Source organism: Pelodiscus sinensis, chromosome 2, assembly GCF_052426305.1.
Source record: "Pelodiscus sinensis isolate ZL-2025 chromosome 2, ASM5242630v1, whole genome shotgun sequence".
NCBI lineage: Eukaryota > Metazoa > Chordata > Testudines > Trionychidae > Pelodiscus > Pelodiscus sinensis.
In genome coordinates, this window is record NC_143053.1 from 209104125 (window position 1) to 209123755 (window position 19631).

General features: G+C 48.6%; 1 protein-coding gene across 1 annotated transcript in view; it reads right to left on the reverse strand.

The window, feature by feature from the left end:
- The window catches only part of TMEM106B (transmembrane protein 106B), a 39552-nt gene extending 20318 nt beyond the window's left edge, over positions 1-19234 (reverse strand). Inside the window, exons 1-2 of the mRNA XM_075922306.2 lie at positions 19010-19234; positions 4867-5088 (exon numbers count right to left, since the gene is read on the reverse strand). Of these exons, the coding sequence (XP_075778421.1) occupies positions 4867-5086 (220 nt within the window). The 5' untranslated portion in view covers positions 5087-5088; positions 19010-19234. The remainder of the gene's footprint in view (positions 1-4866; positions 5089-19009) is intronic.
- Positions 19235-19631: the final 397 nt, after the last annotated feature.

The window sequence follows — 19631 nt, forward strand, 5'->3', positions numbered from 1 at the left end:
GAAAAATTCTGGAATTATATTTTCTAGTTTGAGAGAAAAAGAAAAAGCTACTCAAAATAATCATGTGATTGTTTAAAAATAGTCTTCAAAGTTAGCCACAAAGTATTATAGTGCTACTGTGTGCTGGGTTGAACAGCTGGATTTGTCCAGAAGAAACAAATTCTATATGATTGTTGCAGTTTAACAAAAAGCATGAATCCAAGTTCATTGTGCTTCTATTTCCAATAGGACAATATAGTCTCATTTATTCAAAATATTTTTACTAAACTGAAATCTCATTTTCAGTGCACAGGATATTTTAAGATAAAATAGTTTCATTAGAACTGGCTAATGGAGTGAATTTCAGAGTTGCATTAGTTAGCTCACATTTTTAATGTTTAGTATGAGACAAGCATACCAAATAACGTATTTAATAAATTACCTAATGTAAAATTGAATAATGGTATGTTTCACAATTTTCTATTTTGATTTACTAAATATTAATTCTAATTTTTACATATTAAACACCCTCAACTTAAGAGATACCTACTATCCTAACACCTAACATTACTATTACAGGAAGATTAAAATGATTTCTATTTAATTTGTTTGTATGAAATACTTGCCAGCCCTTAGTATGGGTCTTTCACAAGACAACAGGAGAGAAAAATATATGGCCATAAAACTACAAAAACAGAAGGACTGGGACAGATGCAACGCCTAATTGTACTAAACCTCTGTTCTGGACGCTAAGTTTTAAGATGATGTAATTGCTTACCTAAACCTAAAGGAACAACACTGATAATTTAATTTGCAACTAATATCAGTGTCTTAAATTTATTGGTATTTAAAAAAAAAATCTAGTGGTTTTAGTTCCTTTCCTCCCAGAAGATTCTGAAATGCTTTACAAACAGTATTTGAATAAGAATGCTTAACCAGTACTGAAATACAGCTCTCTGGAGTAGAATTTTGCAGCCTTTCTATACCAAAATAACATTTTATTCCTAGAGGCATTCTGTGCCAAAAATAAAAATTCTGTTCATATTTTAGAATTCTGCAAAATTCTGTATATTTTGTCAGATGTCATACAATGTAATCATGCCAGATTCAATTATTTTGGTAATTTATTTCTATATCTGTCAGCAAGAATGCCTGTATCAATACAGACCAAAAATTGATTATGGTATTTTTTTGATTAATAGATTTACTGGGCATATTAAAACAGAACTGTGAGTCCTTTAAATAAATTACAATACAAACTGTATTTCTTGCACCCATCAAAAGCAATGCAATAGCTTTGGTGGTGGTGGGGAAGAAGGGTCAGGAGAGGGAAGGAACTTGGAATGAAGATGGATGGTTGTTAAGGTGTGGAAAAAGTATTGAACAGGGTAGGGAGGCTTTTGGGGGGGGGAGGGGAGAGGGGAAGATTGTTAGGGAGTTGGAGAGCCTCCCCATGCAGACCCTGGCTGACCAAGTCTCTCCCATTTAGTTAGACAAATCTGCCCCATCCCCACACTCTCCATCTAAGGATGTTAAAATGTGGTTAATTGACTAGTCAACGGCATTTCTGTCAACTACTCAATGTACATTTCAAAGGAGGAATGCAGAAGTGCCTAAGAGCCCCTGCTGGCACTCTTGTACATTCCCAAGCAGAAATGCGGAACTCTGCGTACAGCCCGGGGCCAGCAGGAAGACCCGCTGACTCCGAGCTGCATGCATTTGCCTGCTTTGAAATGCACACATGTCCCCAGCAGGGCTCTTGTACATTTTAAAGGAGGAATGCAGAAGTGCCTATTGAGTAGTTGAGGAGCCCCCCAAACTCCCTACATTCTGGGCCCCCCATATCCTTCCTTTGTTCCAAGGGTGCCAGCTCTGTCCCTCAGGAACCTGGGTGGGCTGTCCCTGGGGGGGAGGGGAAGGGGCCAGGGCCCTCGACCTCTGGCTTCAGAGGCAGGTACCTTATCCACTGGGCCACTGGAGGAGCCTCCCAACAATCTGGGCCCCCCTTATCTGTCTTATGTCCCAAGGGTGGCATAGGGTGGCTTCTGTCCCATAGCTGTGCGGCGCTGCCACTCTGAAGTACCCCTTCCCCCCTGCTTTGCTGTCTCTATCTCATAGAGACAACAAGGGGGGGGGAGAAGTGGGAGAAATCAACTAGTCGAAAGACTGATAAGCAAATGCTTATTGGATAGTCGACTAGTCTTTAACATCCCTACCTCCATCCCCATGGGTTTCCATAGCATCCTCCCATGCCCATGTGACTTTGCACCCCCACTCTCATTAAGTTCCTGGCTTAACGCCATCACCCCACTAGCTCTAAGCACATATCCCAGTCTGTCTCCTGCATTAGCCATTCTGAACACCAGTCTATGACAACACGCCCTCCGCTCCACTGAGCCAGGAGCAGCCCTGTGTGCTCCACTTTGTCTGGCTCGGCAGGCTGAATGTTGTAATGAACTTCTACTCCTGGTGGAATTCCACAACCCCACCCCAAAAATACATTCTATCCCAGAAGTTGTGCAATTCTGCCTTTTGCCCAGAGGCTATTGTGACACCAGAACAGCTAGCTGTATTCATATTGATGGCCAGGGCTCGCCAAACTGCGGCAAGCCCTGCTCGCCAGCCGCGCTGTACGGCGATCTGCGTATACGCAGATCGCCTGAACCCGGCTCTTCCGGGTTGCAATCTACTCGCCATGGGCGAGTAGATTGCATTATTTGTCGAGCCCTGTTGATGGCTATTCTGGCACCACTATGGCCTCTAGCAGACAAAAGTAGAACTGCAGCATTTCTTGGGCACAATGTACAGAAAACAAGTTCTGCAGGACACATGAATTCTGCACATGAACAGTGGTGCAAAATTCTCCCACAAATAACCTTTTTAGGAGGGAAAATGAAAAATAGTCAAATTAAAGATGCAAGAGTAATTTGAGGAAGATTATCTTTTGCTGAAATATAAATGAGGTAGTATACCTAAGACTGTCTCTTTTACAGGAAAAAAAATTAGCTAACACATGGCAGTATGCTCATGAAGACAAGGAAGTCATAGATTTCGTACATTTCAGAAAGTCAGGGTAAATCCTAAGTGCAGCATGTAGAACTACAAATGTATTGTCTTCTCAAGGATTGTACTTCCTGTTACTGAACACACAGTAAGAATTCTAATTTTGACCAAAAAAAGTCTACTACTGAAGAGATGGACTTTGCTTTGACATGGGTATCTACTAGTCATTTGACCAGGCTAACCATAATCCATTTAAGGATGGAAGATGAACCTCTCCAAAATGACATCTGTCAAATACACCACAGTAAAAGACACAGCTTTAAATTAATTTTTGTGATAACTTTTTAAACGCATTATATTACCCAAAGCCAAGTATTTTCAAAGCTGTGTACACCATGATACTTGAAGGTGCATTTTTTAAAACCAAAATGCTGAACTTCAACAACACTGGGTATTAGACTTCACCCAAATTCTCATATCATCTGCTAGCTAGCAAGAAATCCTCCAAGGAATGTCAGCTAGAAAGGATAATATCACCATATGATGAACTATTTCATCCTACTGTTCACAAATATATTTGAGAATCTTTGCATGAATACTGTCAGGAGCGCAAACATGCAAAGACAAGTGCATCATCTTTTAAGAAAAACAGAAGTAACAAGGAGCATCCAACAATGAAGTCACAGGAGAAAAACGTTTCATGTCCAGAAATATAGCTAACCTATTTTAAATGATTTTCCCAAGCAACAATTAATATTTGCTATTGAATGCATGCAAAATCCATGGATTTCAAGAAAAAACCCTTATCGGAGTATACACAATACATAAAAGCATAACTACCTACTGAGATCTGAATTTCTCAATTATGATTTTAACAAGCAGAATACAATGTGGTTTTGCAATGATTGACATTACTATCTATAAAGGAGCAAAGACCTTCTTAAAGGCATAAAAATGCTACTTTTAAAAGAAAGACAAATAGAAGTAAAGCTTTTAACACAAGATACAAAGGACAGCTAAAAGGAAAACACTATATGTGCTACTGTAATTAGTTTCTATAAAGGTCATTTTCCATATTATAGTTCATTTTAAGAGGTGGAGTAATTTAAGGTATAGATTTGTCAAAGCAAAAAAAACACAACAGATTCTCTGTACTCTCATTCCTTGCCATAGTTAAAAGGCCAATTAAAAGACCTAGCTTTGCCTAAATTTCTCCATCTATAAAATGAGAGCTACATGTTACTGTCCAGTTAAAGCGCTTTAACTTTTAACTAAAAATTATATAAAACTGCGAAGTTCAAATTTTAAAATGTTTTCAACCAATATGTATGATGGTTGTACATATTGTACATTAATTGTAAGAACTGTTACCTCACAAAACTGGTATGACCATTTCTGTTAAACAGAAATGCATACTGAAAGCATAACAGCAAAAACATCCAGAAGACCCTACACTTGATGGACAGCTAAATTCTAAGTTGACTTACATGTTTTAAAAATAAAAATTAGAGAGAACATTATTAACATAATATCCTCAAGAGTGCAGGTTCTGATTACCACTGTATATATTCCAGTGAGAGGTATCATAAAACGTCCATCTGTACAACTCTTCCTACTCGTTTCAATATATAGTTAAGGAATAAAATATCTAGATACAAAGAGAATTATGAGCACATATGCACAAGCAAATCAAGATTAAATCTTCCACTGATTTTCTCATACATATACTGAAAAGGTAATTTATAAAATGTTGATTTAGCATAATCTGACTATCTTCTCGGCAGTGCACAAATAAAAACAAATTTCAGTTACGGAGTTGTAGTTACTGGATGCAGGGCATTCGCTTAAAATTAAACATATTTCCTCGTAAATTATAACACCTACCACGTGGAATTCTCCCTGTTCCTTGGCAAGTGGGACAAGTGACACTGTCTCTTCCTGTAAATTCCACATAGGGGAACTGTGACACATCCCCACTTCTTCCATCTTCACTATGGGATTCAGAGTGAACTAATCCATTCCTCATGTTTTCAGATGCTGTACCTCCATCATAGCCATCTTCCTTACACGTATGTAAAGGCAGGTGAGAAAAGGATTTCCCCATGTCTGATGGTAGAGAGAGTAAAAAGTAGGTTTTAGGAAAAACACTCAAAATGGTTTACTATCTTATACAAAACATAGGAAGAGCTATTAATTTTGCAGTACTCATAATGAAAATAGCCCAATTAATTTAGAATTCATAATAAAATGATATCAGAAGAAACAAAACAAGATGCAATCTGAAATTGAACAGCTGACAATTAACAGTTTACTCTGAAGAGAAGTCAAATACATGATTTGCAGATTCCATCCAGCCTGCACACAACATTCAGATTGTCCAGAATCTGTTTTTTTTTAATAATATTTGTAATTAGGAGAGCTAAAAGCAAAAGCTTCCTAATATGAACTGAGCATAACTGGTGTGGTCGTCTGCCTGAGTCTGCGAACAGCCTATAACAAAGTCTGAGGAGCACGAATTCCCCTAGATTCTATTATGCTAACTGGACATCAACTCTAAAATTCAATTATAACAATGCAGTAATAATATTATTTCAGTGTTGATAATTTTTAGCGAAAAGAACAATGAAGGAAATAGAGTGAAACTTATCGGTTAATGCTACAGACTGCACGCGTTCCATCCCCCACCTCTGGCCAGTACATTTTTTAGCAGGCTGGCCAGCAGCCTGGCTTACTTCCGGCTTGAACCTGATCTAGAACTTACCCTGCTGCAGCTCGGCATTTAAAGTGTATTAGAAGTCAGGCAGGCAGCCCGACTCAGTTCTGGCTTGCACTGGGTCCAGGAGCTCAGACTGCCCTCCTCCCCCTGGACAAGGCCTACTGCCACTCTGCACTGCCTCTGTATCAGAGGCAGTAGTGCGGGGCAACAGGCAGCCAGTCCATGAGGGGACCTGGTTTTTAAACTGCATCTCCTCAAGGGCCAGCTCCCGCCAGGCACCCCATGCTGCTGCCTCCAATACAAAGGCAGCAGCGGGGAGTGGCAGGGGACTCCTTGTGAGTGCAGCCCTACCCCTGGGGATTTCAGACTAGTCGAGTAACCAATAAGAATTTGAGGTTAATTGACTATTCAGTTAACCAATATTTAACATCCCTACAATGGAGCAGCAGGAAGCCATACCAGGGAAAGGGAGCCTGGGAGCAGCACGGGTGCAAAAAGCAAGTAAGTGTCACCGAAACCCTACCTCCTTTACTCCCCCAGTCTGCTCCTGCCCCTTTCCCCCTGGCCAGACACCCACCCACACTAAGGATGTTAAGAGCTAGTTAACTATCCGATAAGCAAATGCTTATCGGATAGTCAGTTGACTAGTCGATCCCCCTCTCCCCGCCTTGCTGCCTCTATCTGTGCAGCGCTGCCCCTTTGAACACCGTCTCAGCGTTTCAAGGTGGCAGCGCTGGGTGGAGCCCAAGGTCAGCTGGGAACTCTAGCCTGGGATCTGATCCCGGGTTCCTCCGAAATGCAGTAGGGAGCCCGGAATCAGCTGAAGAGTCCCCCGCTGATCCCGGGCTCCATGTGGCATTTCAAACCTGCAGCGCAGCATGGAGCCCGGAGTCAGCAGGGGACTCTAAGTGTCCCACTGACCCTGGGCTCCATGCTGCACTTCTGCTTTGAAATACAAGGGAGGCCCTGCTGGGGACTCTGGCTCCAGGCTGCATGCAGAAGTGCCTATAGACTAGTTGATGGAAATTCCCACACCCTGCTCCTGCCCACTATCCCCTGGCCAGACATGCACCCTGCTCCTACCCTCTCCCCCCAGCCAGGTTCCTACCCCCCCCCCCAGCATGTTCCTACCTCCTTCCCGCAGCCAGACATCCTACTCTCAATCTGCTCCTGCACCCTACCTCCCACCCAGATTCTGCACACCCATCCCTCAATGTCAGCTCGGTTCCGCAAACTGGAACCCACTAAACCTGGAACCCCAGAAAAGTTAACCTGGCTTGAGGCCTTGAACCTCAATCCTCCCTGCCCTTACTCTCTCCCTCCTTCCCCTGTGGGGCTGGAGTGCCAGGTGTATCAGTTGAGGGCCACATCAGAGAGGGTTGGAAGTTTTTGGAGAGGTTTTTTTTTTTTTTTTTGCTTCTCACTTGTGTGGTCCCTGACTGACTTTTTGTGGGACAGTGGTCCCTGACCCAAAAAAGGTTCCCCATCCCCGCCATAAATAAAGACAATGTTGAAACCATTTGTGTTGGACATAATATTTTACTTTATTTAACAATAAAGCCTGGCCAACAAGTCCCAAATCTGAAAGCTGCATCATAACACTCCTGCACCTCCCACGCCCCAACCCTGAGCCCCTCCTACTCCACATACCCAAATTCCTGCATCCCCACATCCCTGCCATAAGAATGACAGAGGACAGCCTGAAAGTGTGCATGAAGCTGGATTTGACCAGTTATGTGCAAAAAGATGCTGCAGCAGAAGTCGCATTAAACAAACCCTGAGTACAAGGCTTCATTTATGCTATTATTAATCATGTCAATTACCAATAATCAGGGCTTGACGAATGGCAGCAAAAACCGCTCACCAGCCCCGTACTGCACATGCGCAAGAACCACATTGTGCATGCACGCACCGCGAATGAACGGGGCGCGCAGCTGAAATCTACTTGCCAGAGGCGAGTAGATTGTATTGTTTGAAAAGACCTGAAAATAATATTAAGTCATATATTTTCAGTCATGCAAATGGGCATTCTTATATGGCTCTCTGCTGACCACTTGTTGTAAATTTTGATGTAGTTTGGCTCTTTGGTTTGAAAAGTTGCTGACCCCTGATCTATATTATAGATTTACCCATCCCTCCACCTCACACCACCAAACACTAGGAATGTAACCATCAACTAGCTCAGTGTTTTCCAATTGGTGCTCTGGGGAACCCTGGGGTTCTGCAAAGCAAAACTAGGGGTTCCGTGAGGAGCCAGCACTCCCCCGCCCCCTCTGAAAGAGAGAGAGAGCCGGCTAGCCAGCAGAGGCATGGGCAGCGAGTTGTATGGGCTCGTGGTGCCCATGCTCCTCCAATATTTGGAGCTGGAGCAGGCCCTGGCCCCCAGTGCGTCCTCCCACCCCAGCCCCAGAGTCTCTCTCCCCTAGCCCCGTCCCTGGACCGTCCCTGCAGTGCACAACCTTCACTGAGCTCCCCCTTGCTGGCTGCTGCTGCCCTGCGTGGCATGCTCCAACCGGTGGGCGGGGAGACGCCTGGGCATGACGTAGCGTCACAGCTCAGGATTTTAAAACTGCTGGGCACTGTGTTGCACTGTGCGGCTGAGTTGCGAGTTCAGAGTCAAGGGAAAGAGCACAGACTACAGCCATGCAAAGTGAAAGGCAGAAGGAAGAGGAAGGGCTGGGAGAGGAAGGGGCTTGTGCAGAGGGGGAAGAGAGGGGAAGGCACCAAAGGGACAGGGTGGAAGAGAGACTCTACCAGGGGGCCAAGTGCAGACAACGAGGAAAAAGGCAAGAGGGGAGGTGTCAGTGGGAGTGGGACAGGGTGATGCTGGGAGGGGAGAGGGTAAGGATATTGGGGACAAGAGGGGGGAGGGGAGGTGCTGAGAGAAGGCTTGAAAGAAGGGGTGGGAATGAGGAAGGCTGGAATGGAGCAAGTCATGTGTGAGGGCACAGAGGGGCATGAGAGGAACGGGGGCAGAGGATGGTGAGGGGGTGGACATCAGGGAAAAAGAGGGCAAAGGAGGTAGGGGCAGTGAGGGAAGGGGGAGGCACCAGGAGGGTGCAGGAGTAAGGGAAGGTGCAGGTGCCAGGGGATTCTGGGGTGAAGCAGAAGGGCAGACACCTGCAGGGGAGGGACCAGCACCAGAGGAGAAACGCAGGACAGGTTTGTACAGGGAAGTGTTAGAAGAGGGGATGAGGAGGGGTAGCTCACATGATCAGAGTGGGGCTACTGGAGGGGTGGGCACAGAGAGGAGAGAAGGGCTGGTGGAGGGGGGCAGGTAGCAGGAGGGCTGAGGGCAGTGAGAAGGGCAGGAGTCAGGACAGCAGAGGAGGGTGAGGAGTTGGGGGGCAGCAGGCACCAGGGAAGCTGATGGAACGAGGGGAGGAGACATGGCAGCAGAGAGAAAAGGTAAAGGTTTAAAAATATTTATTAATAACTCGGGTGCCACAGTGGCACATCAAACAAGCCACATGAACTCAGTACTTGCGAGCTGTGCTTTTACACAAGAGCATCTATGGCAGTGTGGATGTTCTCTTGCCCAAGAAAGCGTCGATGGCCATTTTAGCCATAGGGTTTTCTTGCGCAAGAAATTCATGTTGCCTGTTCACACTGGCCTCTTGCGCAATAACAGTTGCGCAAAAGGGCTTATTCCTAAGCCGGAGCATCATAGTTCTTGCTCAAGAATCCATGATTTCATACATGAGAATGTCAGTGTACTTGCACAAGAACACGTGGCCAGTGTAGACAGGAAGCAAGTTTTTGCGCAAGAGCAGCCGCTTTGGCGCAAGATCGTGCCAGTGTAGAGACAGCCAAGGGGAGGGCAGGAGGGAGGCAGGGGCAGGGAATCAGCGCTTTCTCAGCATGTCTGCATGGTTTGGGGGAAGGTGCAGGGAAATTGAGCTCAGCTGGGTTGCAAAATGGGGAGGTCCGGGGAGCTGGGCTGGGCTGGGCTGTGGGTGTGTGTGTATGGAGCTCAGAACTCAGTTTGCCTGCAGGAGGAGGAACCAGGGCTAGATTCAAGGGAAACGGGGCTCAGCTGTGCTGTGAGGGAAGCATGCAGGGAACCAGTGCAGGGCTCAGCTGGGCTGAGGTGTATGGGGGAGGACATACGGAACAGACAGGGAGCTCAGCTGGGCTGTGAGGGGCTGCAAGGAACTGGTGCTGCACTCCCTTGGATTGTGGGGGATGGTTTTGGGGGAGGTGCAGGGAACCAGCAGGGGTGGGCAGCTCAGTTGGGTTGCAGGGGTTAGAGGTGCAAAGAAGCCTAGTGTGTGGGGGCGGGGGGAAACCAGGAGCCCTGAAATGACCTCTCCTGGTCCAAAAATCCCTCATCTGGAACCAGGGCAGGTCCAGAGGGTGCCAGATCAGGGAGGTCCAGCTCCTCCTACTCAAGTCCCCTCCCTGTCCCTGGCCCCAGGACCCTGCCAGTCATCCTAGTGCCCAGCAGGACCATGTCCTTGACCCCAGCACCCTGCCACCTGCCTGCCCCAGCACCCTGCCACCTGAGCCAGCATCCTTCCACCTAGCAGCACCCTCTCCCCAGCCCCAGAACCCAGTTTCACTCTGTCCCCTGCCCCGACCAGCACATTTGGGACCACATCAGTGAGGCTTGGGGATTTTTGGAGGGTTGTTGGATTTTTTTGCATCTCACTTGTGTGGCCCCAACTGACTTTTCTGTGGGTCAGTGACCCTTGACTCAAAACAGGTTCCTCACCCCTCTCATAAATAAAGACAATGCTAAAACCTTTTGAGTTTGACATAATATTTTATTTAATTTAAAAATAATATTTTATTTTATTTAAAAATGAAGCCTGGCCAACAAGCCCCCAATTGGGTCCAAACCCCAATCTCACGGCAGCATCATAACACTCCTGCACTACCTGACCCCAGATCTGAGCCTATCATACACTGGAACCCCCTGTCCTGAGCCTCTTACATCCCCAAACTCCCCACATCCTCAGTCTTCTGCTGCAACACTCCTGCACCATCCACACATCACAAATCTGTGTCCTGAGCCCATCACTCACAACCTTCTTGCCCTGAGTCCCTCACATATCCAGCCCAAACTCCTGCACCCTCACATCCACAAGCCCATGGCTTGCTCAGCACCCCAACCTTCCACCTGAGCCCCCTCCCGAAGCCAACATCCCCTTCTCCTGCCTCCAAATTCCCTCCCAGAGCTTGTAGCTTGCTATCCCCTTCCCACACCCATATCCATCATTCCCACCCCACACCTCCCGTCTCAACCTAGTGAGAGTGTATAAGGGCTGGGGATAGCAAGTGATGGAGAGGAGGGGAACAGAGCTAATGAGGCCTCAAGGAAGGAAGGGGGGTGGGGGAGTCTTGGGGAAGGAATGTGATTTTCATGCATTGGTGGGGATCCCCCTCCCCCTTTTTTTTTTTGCTTGACAAACCTAGGGGTTCCTTGAAATTCTGAAAACCTGAAAAGGGTTCCTCGGCCAAATAAAATTGAGAAACAATGAACTAGCTAATAAGCCACTTGACTAGCCACTTTTCCCTCTGCTCGATGCTTCTATCAGTGAGAGGCAGCTGGGGTGGGCGATAGGAGCCAGTGCTGGGGGGAGCCAAATTAAAAGCCAGCTGCCCCTACCCCCAGCACCATCTCCACAGGGGAGGCAGAGATGTATTGGGGACCAGGTGCGAGCCAGGAATCAGCTGTCCAGCTTGCACCTGGTCCTCCCCCAACTGCACTTTAGTCTTTTAAATGTATTAAGAGCCTAATGGCTCTTAATATATTTAAAAGGCAATGCCACAGTAGGGTTAGCTCTCGGGACCAGTCCCCCGCTTATCAACTAATATTAGCTGATTAAATGCCACTTAACATCCCTACCAAGCACAGTCCAGGAAGACATCTGATGAGAAAATAAGAGGGCAAAAAGGGCATGGACTTCTTGCCAGTACATTAGCCCCAGCACTTGCTCCTGGCCACCATTTCTGTACCAACCTCTAACGGGAATAATTCTCTACAGTGGGTTTATGGCTATGCTCCAGTATAATCAGTGGGAGTGTTACTACTGTGGAAATATAACCCCAAGGTAAAATATTTTGCAAGCGTCTGTACCTTTCTAGCAGACAGAACATAAGAATGGCCATACTGGGTCAGACCAAAGGTCCATCTAGCCCAGTAGCCTGTCTGCCGACAGTGGTTAACACCAGGTGCCCCAGAGAGGGTGAACCGAAGACAATAATCAAGCAGAATAGTAATGGAAATATAGCCGTGTTAGTCTGGTGTAGCTGAAGCAAAATTCAGGACTATGTAGCACTTTAAAGACTAACAAGATGGTTTATTAGATGATGAGCTTTCGTGGGCCAGACCCACTTCCTCAGATCAAATAGTGGAAGAAAATAGTCACAACCATATATACCAAAGGATACAATATGTGACCATTTTTTAAAATTGTATCCTTTGGTATATATGGTTGTGACTATTTTCTTCCACTATTTGATCTGAGGAAGTGGGTCTGGCCCACGAAAGCTCATCATCTAATAAACCATCTTGTTAAGTCTTTAAAGTGCTACATAGTCCTGTATTTTAATAATCAAGCAATTTGTCTCGTGCCATCCATCTCCAGCCTCTGACAAACAGAGGCCAGGGACACCATTTCTATCCCCTGGTTAATAGCATTTTATGGACTTAACCTCCATGAATGTATCTGGCTTCTCTTTAAACTCAGTTATAGTCCTAGCCTTCACAGCCTCCTCTGACAAGGAGTTCCACAGGTTGACTATGCGCTGTGTGAAAAAGAACTTTCTTTTATTAGTTTTAAACCTACTACCCATTAATTTCATTTCGTGTCCTCTAGTAGTTCTATTATGGGAACGAATAAATAACTTTTCTTTATTCACCCTCTCCACACCACTCATGATTTTATATACCTCTATCATATCCCCCGTCAGTCTCCTCTTTTCTAAACTGAAAAGTCCCAGTCGCTTTAGCCTCTCTTCATATGAGACCCGTTTTAAACCCCTAATCACTTTAGTTGCCCTTATACAGATATATAACCTACCACTATTAATTTTTACTGCAGAATAGCACACCAACTACCATGATTTAGATCAGTGGTGCACAACCTCTTTTCAACCACGACCATATACTCGTTTCACGACCCCCAAGATAATTTGAGCAGCATGGTGCGACATTTAGATCTGGCCGGCCGGAGGCTGGGCCCGGCCGTTGGCAGCCCTCCAGGAAGACATCCGCAACCCCATTGGGGGTCGCAATGCACAGGCTGCGCACCACTAACTTAGATTACAGTCTTTCACAGGGTCTGAACAATTCTCATACTAATGCACAGTCTGATCCTGAGCACATTACTCCCGCCCATACACAATTCTTCTATTGAACTCAAAGCAAATTTTGCCTTAATAGGGACTGCAAGATCATACTATTAATTTCTGATATGGCACCAAAAAAATCTAAAATATAAAGGAAATCCATTCCTGCAGTTGCATAATAAGATGGTCCATACAGGGAAAGTAAAGTACTATTTTAAGAACTTGCATGCATTCCTACTGCATGGACTTCTCATATTTTGAAAATATATATTATTTATTCCAAGGACTGATAAAACGTATTAGGGAAAGGATAGAAAAAGGTCAGAAGTTCATTGATATCTTACTGTCAATCCCAGACTTCCAGAAGCATTACTACAGTGGTCCCCAACCTTTTGAGGTTGTCGGGCGCCAGGGGGCGTGGCCGTTTGCCCGCCGGGCGCCAGGGGGCGGGGACACTAGCGCGCCCGGGGGCGGGCCCCCCCCTTGCCGCATGCCCAGGGGCGGGGCCCCCCCCAGCTGCGCGCCCGGGGGCGGGGGCCCCCCCATAGCCGCGCGCCCGGGGCCAGCGCTCCCCCCGCCGAGTGCCGCGCGCCCGGGGCCGGCGCTCCCCCCCCCCCCGCCGAGGGCCGCGCGTCCAGGGCCGGCACTCCCCTCCTCCTGCCGAGTGCCCGGCGCTCCCCTCCCGCCAAGTGCCAGCGCTCCCCCCCGCCGCGTGCCCGGGGCCGGCGCCTGCCCGCGCCGCGTGCCGCGCGTCCGGCGCTCCCCCCGCCAAGCGCGCTCCCCCCACAAGCGCCCATGCGCCATGTGCCCGGGGCCAGGCCAGCCCCGAGCACCTGGCGGGCGCACTGAAATGCCCCCACGGGCGCCATGGCGCCCGCGGGCACCGTGTTGGGGACCACGGCATTACTACATCATCATTACAGTTGGGAGAACACAGACATTTGCTGGAACTAAAAATTATGAATGTGTGTGAATATTCATGACCAATTTTCCTGGTTTAAGCAAGTATTCGTTCAAATCAAGTTTTAGTCACAAGAAAATTCATGATAAGGACACCTACTCAGATGGATATTCTTACAGCCATTTTGAATGTGCTTTGTGGATTTGGGCATGATCCAATAATGGATCTGAAATAACAGACAGCTCAGATGACTGAAAACACAGAGCATACTGTAAATAATAAGCATCCACAGCACAAGCTTCAGCAAGTAGTTTATGAACAATTTCAAGGCTAAAACAGGGTCACACAAACCATATAAATAACGAACACATTTAGGATTGGAATTTGTTAGAAAAAACTGAAAAAGTGGCTAATTTAATAAACTGTTCACTGACTACAAATGACACCTTTTGCCCCCTGTAGTCATTAGTCTATTTAGGGCAGGGGTGAGCAATAATTTTTGATGGGGGGGTGGCACACTCCAAGATTTTGGAAAGTGACCAAGGGCTGCGTTTTTCTGTGGAGGAGATGTGGGGTCTAGGATAGGGATATAATAGTATAGTCGATTAACTGATAAGCAAAAGCTTATAGGTTAATGCTATAGACTAATGCTCTCCCCTTACCCCAACTAGTAAATTTTTTAGCAGACTGGCCAGCAGTCTGGCTCACTCCTGGCTTGAGAGGAGTCTGGGACCTACCCTCACTGCGGCTCTGCATTTAAAGCAGGGGTGGGAAATAATTTCTGATGGGGGGGCAGGGCACTCCAAGATTTTGGAAAGTGGTTGAAAGCCACACTCTTCCATGATATTAATGGAGATGCAGGGTCTGTAATGGAGGCTGGGTGCAGAAGGGAGCTTTGAGTAAGGGGCTGGGGTGCAGGAGGGAGACTGGAGTCTGGAAGGGAGTCGGGATGATGCAGGCGATCATGACCTAGGGCAGGGGACTGAAGTGCAGGGGTTTGGGTTGTGACCTATGGTAAAAGGGGATTGTGATCTGGGGCACGAGATTGAGGTGCTAGATCTGGAAGGAGGTATGGGTTTAAGAGGAGGACAGAGGTTTGGAGTATGTCGAGTGGGGGGGACAGAGAGTTGGGGCGGGAAAGCAGGCTGTGGCCAAGAAACTTACTTGTCAGCTGCCAAACTAGCCTGCCTGCACAGATTAAAATGTTTCCCAGCCAGCCTGCCTGCTTGCCAGGCCACGCGCTTCATAAATAACTGAGCCCAGAAGAAGGGATGTGATTCTTCTTAGCTGCCTGTTATTCTAACAAGCAGCTCACATTGGCTAGTTTCTACCAGAAACCGGCCAATGATAACGTGCTAGGGGCAGGGCGGCTCCTAAATCTTCCCTCCTCTCCTCCAGTTTTAAAACAAAAACAGAGCGTTTCTGAACAGTGCGCGGAGCAAGCTGGGGAGCCTGCCTGGGGCTCCCCACTGCCTCCGCAGGCCGTATCCAGTGGCTTGGCAGGCCGTATTTTGCCCAGGCCTGATTTAAAGTGTATTAGGCAGTAGGCAGGTAGGCAGCCTGGCTCAATTCCAGCTTGCACTGGGACTGGGAGCTCATACAGGCAGCTAGTCCATGAGGGAAGCTGGTTTTAAACTGGCTGAGTAACAGATAAGAATTCATGAGGTTAATCAACTATTCAGTTAACCAATATTTAACATTTCTAGTCTAGGATGAAGATTGGGTGCAGAAGGATTCACGGGGTAAGGGACTGAGGTGAAGGAGACAGTGTGAGGTCTGAGAGGGAATTTCAGTGAAGAAAGGGGTGGTGACCTAGATCAGGGCAATGAGATGCAGGGTCTGGAAAGGAGTTGTGACCTGGAGCAGGGGGATGCAGAGGGTTTGGATGGTGAGCTAGGGGAGGGACTTGGGATGCAGGAGGGACTGAGGTACCAGAAGCAGGCTCTGGCTGGGAGGCTCTTAACTAAGCATCTCCTGGCCAGCACCCCTGCAGCAACCCCAAATCAGGCTGGGCTTCCCACCTGCTGCAGCCCCAGATTGCTTAAAACTGCAGGCCACTCCCTCCATGTGGCTTCCAGTTCCAGGAAGGGGAGAGGGGGGAGAAAGAGACTTGCCATCCCCCAGGTCAATCTCTCAGTTCCTATTGATCAGCTGCTTCCAGTCAATAGGAGCTAAGGAGTGGGCTGGGAGATTCCGCAAACCCTCCCTCTCCCTTCAAAGCAGACACACACAGGGGCTGCACTTTAAAATGTGGCAGCTGCATGTCTGAAGGTCCCAGCAGGATGGTGCAAGGGCCGGAACCAGTGGCTTGGTGGGCCGGATCTGGCCCCCGGGGCCGTATTTTGCCCAGCCCTGATTGAGAGAGTTTTATGATTCTGCCAAACTCTTTGGCTCCCCAAGTTCTTCACACTGCAGGTGGAAACATGCCCCATCTCAGAGCAGATAAACAGGCTCTCACTAGAACAGTATGAGGTTCTGCACTAAAAATAGAGTGAATATTACCACATGGACAGTGAATGGGGCCAGTCACGTGAGCTCAGACCCCCACATGCTTATCGGATAGTCTGTCGACTAGTCAACTTCCCTGCCCCACCCCTTGCTGCTTCTATGAGACAGAGGCAGCAAAGGGGTGGTAAGGGGTACTTCAAAGTTGCAGCACTGCCGCTTTGAAACCCCAAGGCAGCGTTTTAAAGGGGCAGCTGCTGTGGAGCCCGGGGTCAGCTGGGGACTGCCCAGATGATCCCAGGCTCCCCACGGCATTTCCCCAAAACACAGGATCAGCTGGGGTCTCTCCAGCTGCCCCTGAGTTCTGCTGAAATGCCGCACGGAACCAGGGTCAGCTAGGGAGTTCCCAACTGACTCCGGGCTCCATGCTTTTGAAATGCACAAGAGCCCTCACTGGAGACTCTTGTTCATTTCGAAGCAGACACCCTTGTGCAGCCTGGAGTCAGCAGGACTTCCCACTGGCCCCCAGCTGTAACAGAGTTCTGCATTCCTCCTTTGAAATGTACAAGAGCCCCAGCTGGGCTCCTATACATTTCAAAGGAGGAATGCAGAAGTGCCCATTGACTAAGTCAATTAACTGCATTTTAACATCCCTAGTCTCTACTAGGAATGTAAAATCCTGTTTAATTAGTTAACTGGTTAAGCTTAAGTTTAAACAGTTAACTGATTAAAAGGGACCAGACCATCACCTCACTCCCCCACCCCTTCCACCACTGCGAGGATGGACTTCTCCAGCCCAGTTACTTCCAACCTAGTGAAATTGCTCCCTAGGTACCAGTTAACCATTACCATCCCTAGTCTCTATCTGTGCTGGAAGGCATACTCTCCAATATAGATATACCCAGGATTCCTAATTGTTTTTGTGGATACAGACTACCAGGACTACCTCTCTGTTATCTCTGCTACTGTTATGCTACAGTTGCAACTAGCTCATCCAGCCACCAACTTAAGAGAAAGCTACCATTTTATCTGTAATATTTTACATCTCAAATCTATAAAGTTTCAACTGTGATACCCCTCTACAATGGGGTTTTAAAAAGTTAACATTTTGTAGATGAGAATACAGAAAGAAAAAGCAATTAGGAGAGCTGCTTGCGCTTAAACACATACAATAAACCAGTGTTGGAGCCAAAATTACAACTCAGGAATTGCTGGCTGCTAAACCTGCAGTCAGCTCCTTAGACACAATACTTCTGAATATTACACTACAGCCTATACCAGCATAGCTTATGTCACTCAAGAGCATAAGTAAACTATCTTGCTGAGTGATATAAGTTATCAACATAAGTGTTCGTCCATACAGCACTATATAGGTAGGAGAGTGTTTCCTACCAACATTGCTTATGCTGTTCATGGAGGTATATTTTTTAGTTTACACCAGCAATGCTAGTGCAGCATTGTATGTATTGACGTAGCCTACAGGGATGAAACTTTCTTTTAAAAAAGACACATTAAAAATGGATTTATTTCACTCCTACTATATGGAAAATTAAAATTCCACTCTTAAAAAAAGCAAACAAAATGATAATAGTGCACCCAGTTTTAAAAGCCTATTCGTTGCTGTTGTCTGCTATATCAGTTGAGAATTAGTCATTAGTATTACAAACTGTTCTTGAGTACATAAGGTAGAAGAGATAAGAGAGACATGGGGTGGTATTCAGAAGTTTTTCCAGCCTGGATAGACAAGGCTAATAACATGGAATACACAAGCTTTCACAATCTTTGTCAAATCGAGCCTTCAGCTATACACAAGTACACAGGGGGGAAAAAAAGGTTTCAAGAAACATATGTTGGGACCTTGAAACTTACATCCTGTGTGAACACAGCAGAGAGCCAGCCCTCAGCGCAGCCAGGGCCTACAGTGAGTTTACAGATGAATGCCGCCACCGCCCCCGCAGCCACAACACAGACACCACAACAGAAAGCAGAAACTTTTATTTCACCAGAGACCTAAATAACCAACTATTAGCAATCCCCCCACACATACACACACAACTCAAAGCCACAACATGACAACGCCGCCCATCCCACCTGAGCACACACACACCCCTCCCCCCCCACACACACCGCCCCTGGGCCGCACATCCCACCTGAGCACACACACACCCCTCCCCCCCACACACACACCGCCCCTGGGCCGCACATCCCACCTGAGCACACACACACCCCTCCCCCCCACACACACCGCCCCTGGGCCGCACATCCCACCAGAGCACACACACACCCCTCCCCCCCCACACACACCGCCCCTGGGCCGCACATCCCACCTGAGCACACACACACACCCCTCCCCTCCCCCCACCCACCCCTGGGCCGCACATCCCACCTGAGCACGCGCACACCCCTCCCCCCCCCCCCGCCCCTGGGCCGCACATCCCACCTGAGCACGCGCACACCCCGCCCCTGGGCCGCACGCCCCACCTGAGCGCGCGCACACCCCTCCCCCCACCCACCCCTGGGCCGCACGCCCCACCTGAGCACACACACACCCCTCCCCCGCCAACACTCAGTGGCGCCGGCTCACCAGGCCCCTCGCCCGCTGCCCAGGCCGCCCCGCACCACGGGCCCCTCGGCCCCCGCCGCCCCAGAGACGCCCGGCGGCCTCTCACCTGCAGGCCGGGCCTGGCTGCTCGCGCGCGCGCTCGCTGGGGGCCGCTGGGCTGCGCGGCGGGTCCCGGCTTCCGACGGCGGCTGAAACAACAACAAAGCCGCCGAGCTCGGAGCCGCCTCAGCGCGCAGGCGCGGCGAGGGGGCAGGGGGCACCTGCCTGAGGGAGGGGGCTGCAGGGGCGGGGCCGCGGCCCGGCGAGGAGCTCCCGGGGCGGAGCTTAGGGCTGGGGTCGGGGGAAGCGTCTCAGCCCCCCCCCCCCCCCCCGGATCTGCGCCCCCCCCCCCCCCCGCGCTGGGAAGGCCCGGCCGGACTCGTGCTGCCAATCCCCGCCCGCCTCTTTAGCCGTTCGCACGCGGGCTCCAGCCAGAGCCCCGCAAGAATCCTCCTCTGGGCGCTGTGACCCTCCGGCTGCAGAGCCCGGGGCTGGGCCGTGGCTCCCGCTGGCCTGCTCTGCCCCGGAGCGGGCTGGGCACTGACCAACAGGGCCACCCCCCCCCCCCCAAGCGCCCTGCCAGAGCCCCTTGGACCTCACTTCTGGAGCTGGGCGTGCGGCGCTTTTGGCCTTTACCGTGTTGCCAACTCTGATGATTTCATCCCAGATTTTGTAATAGTCAGTGGGTT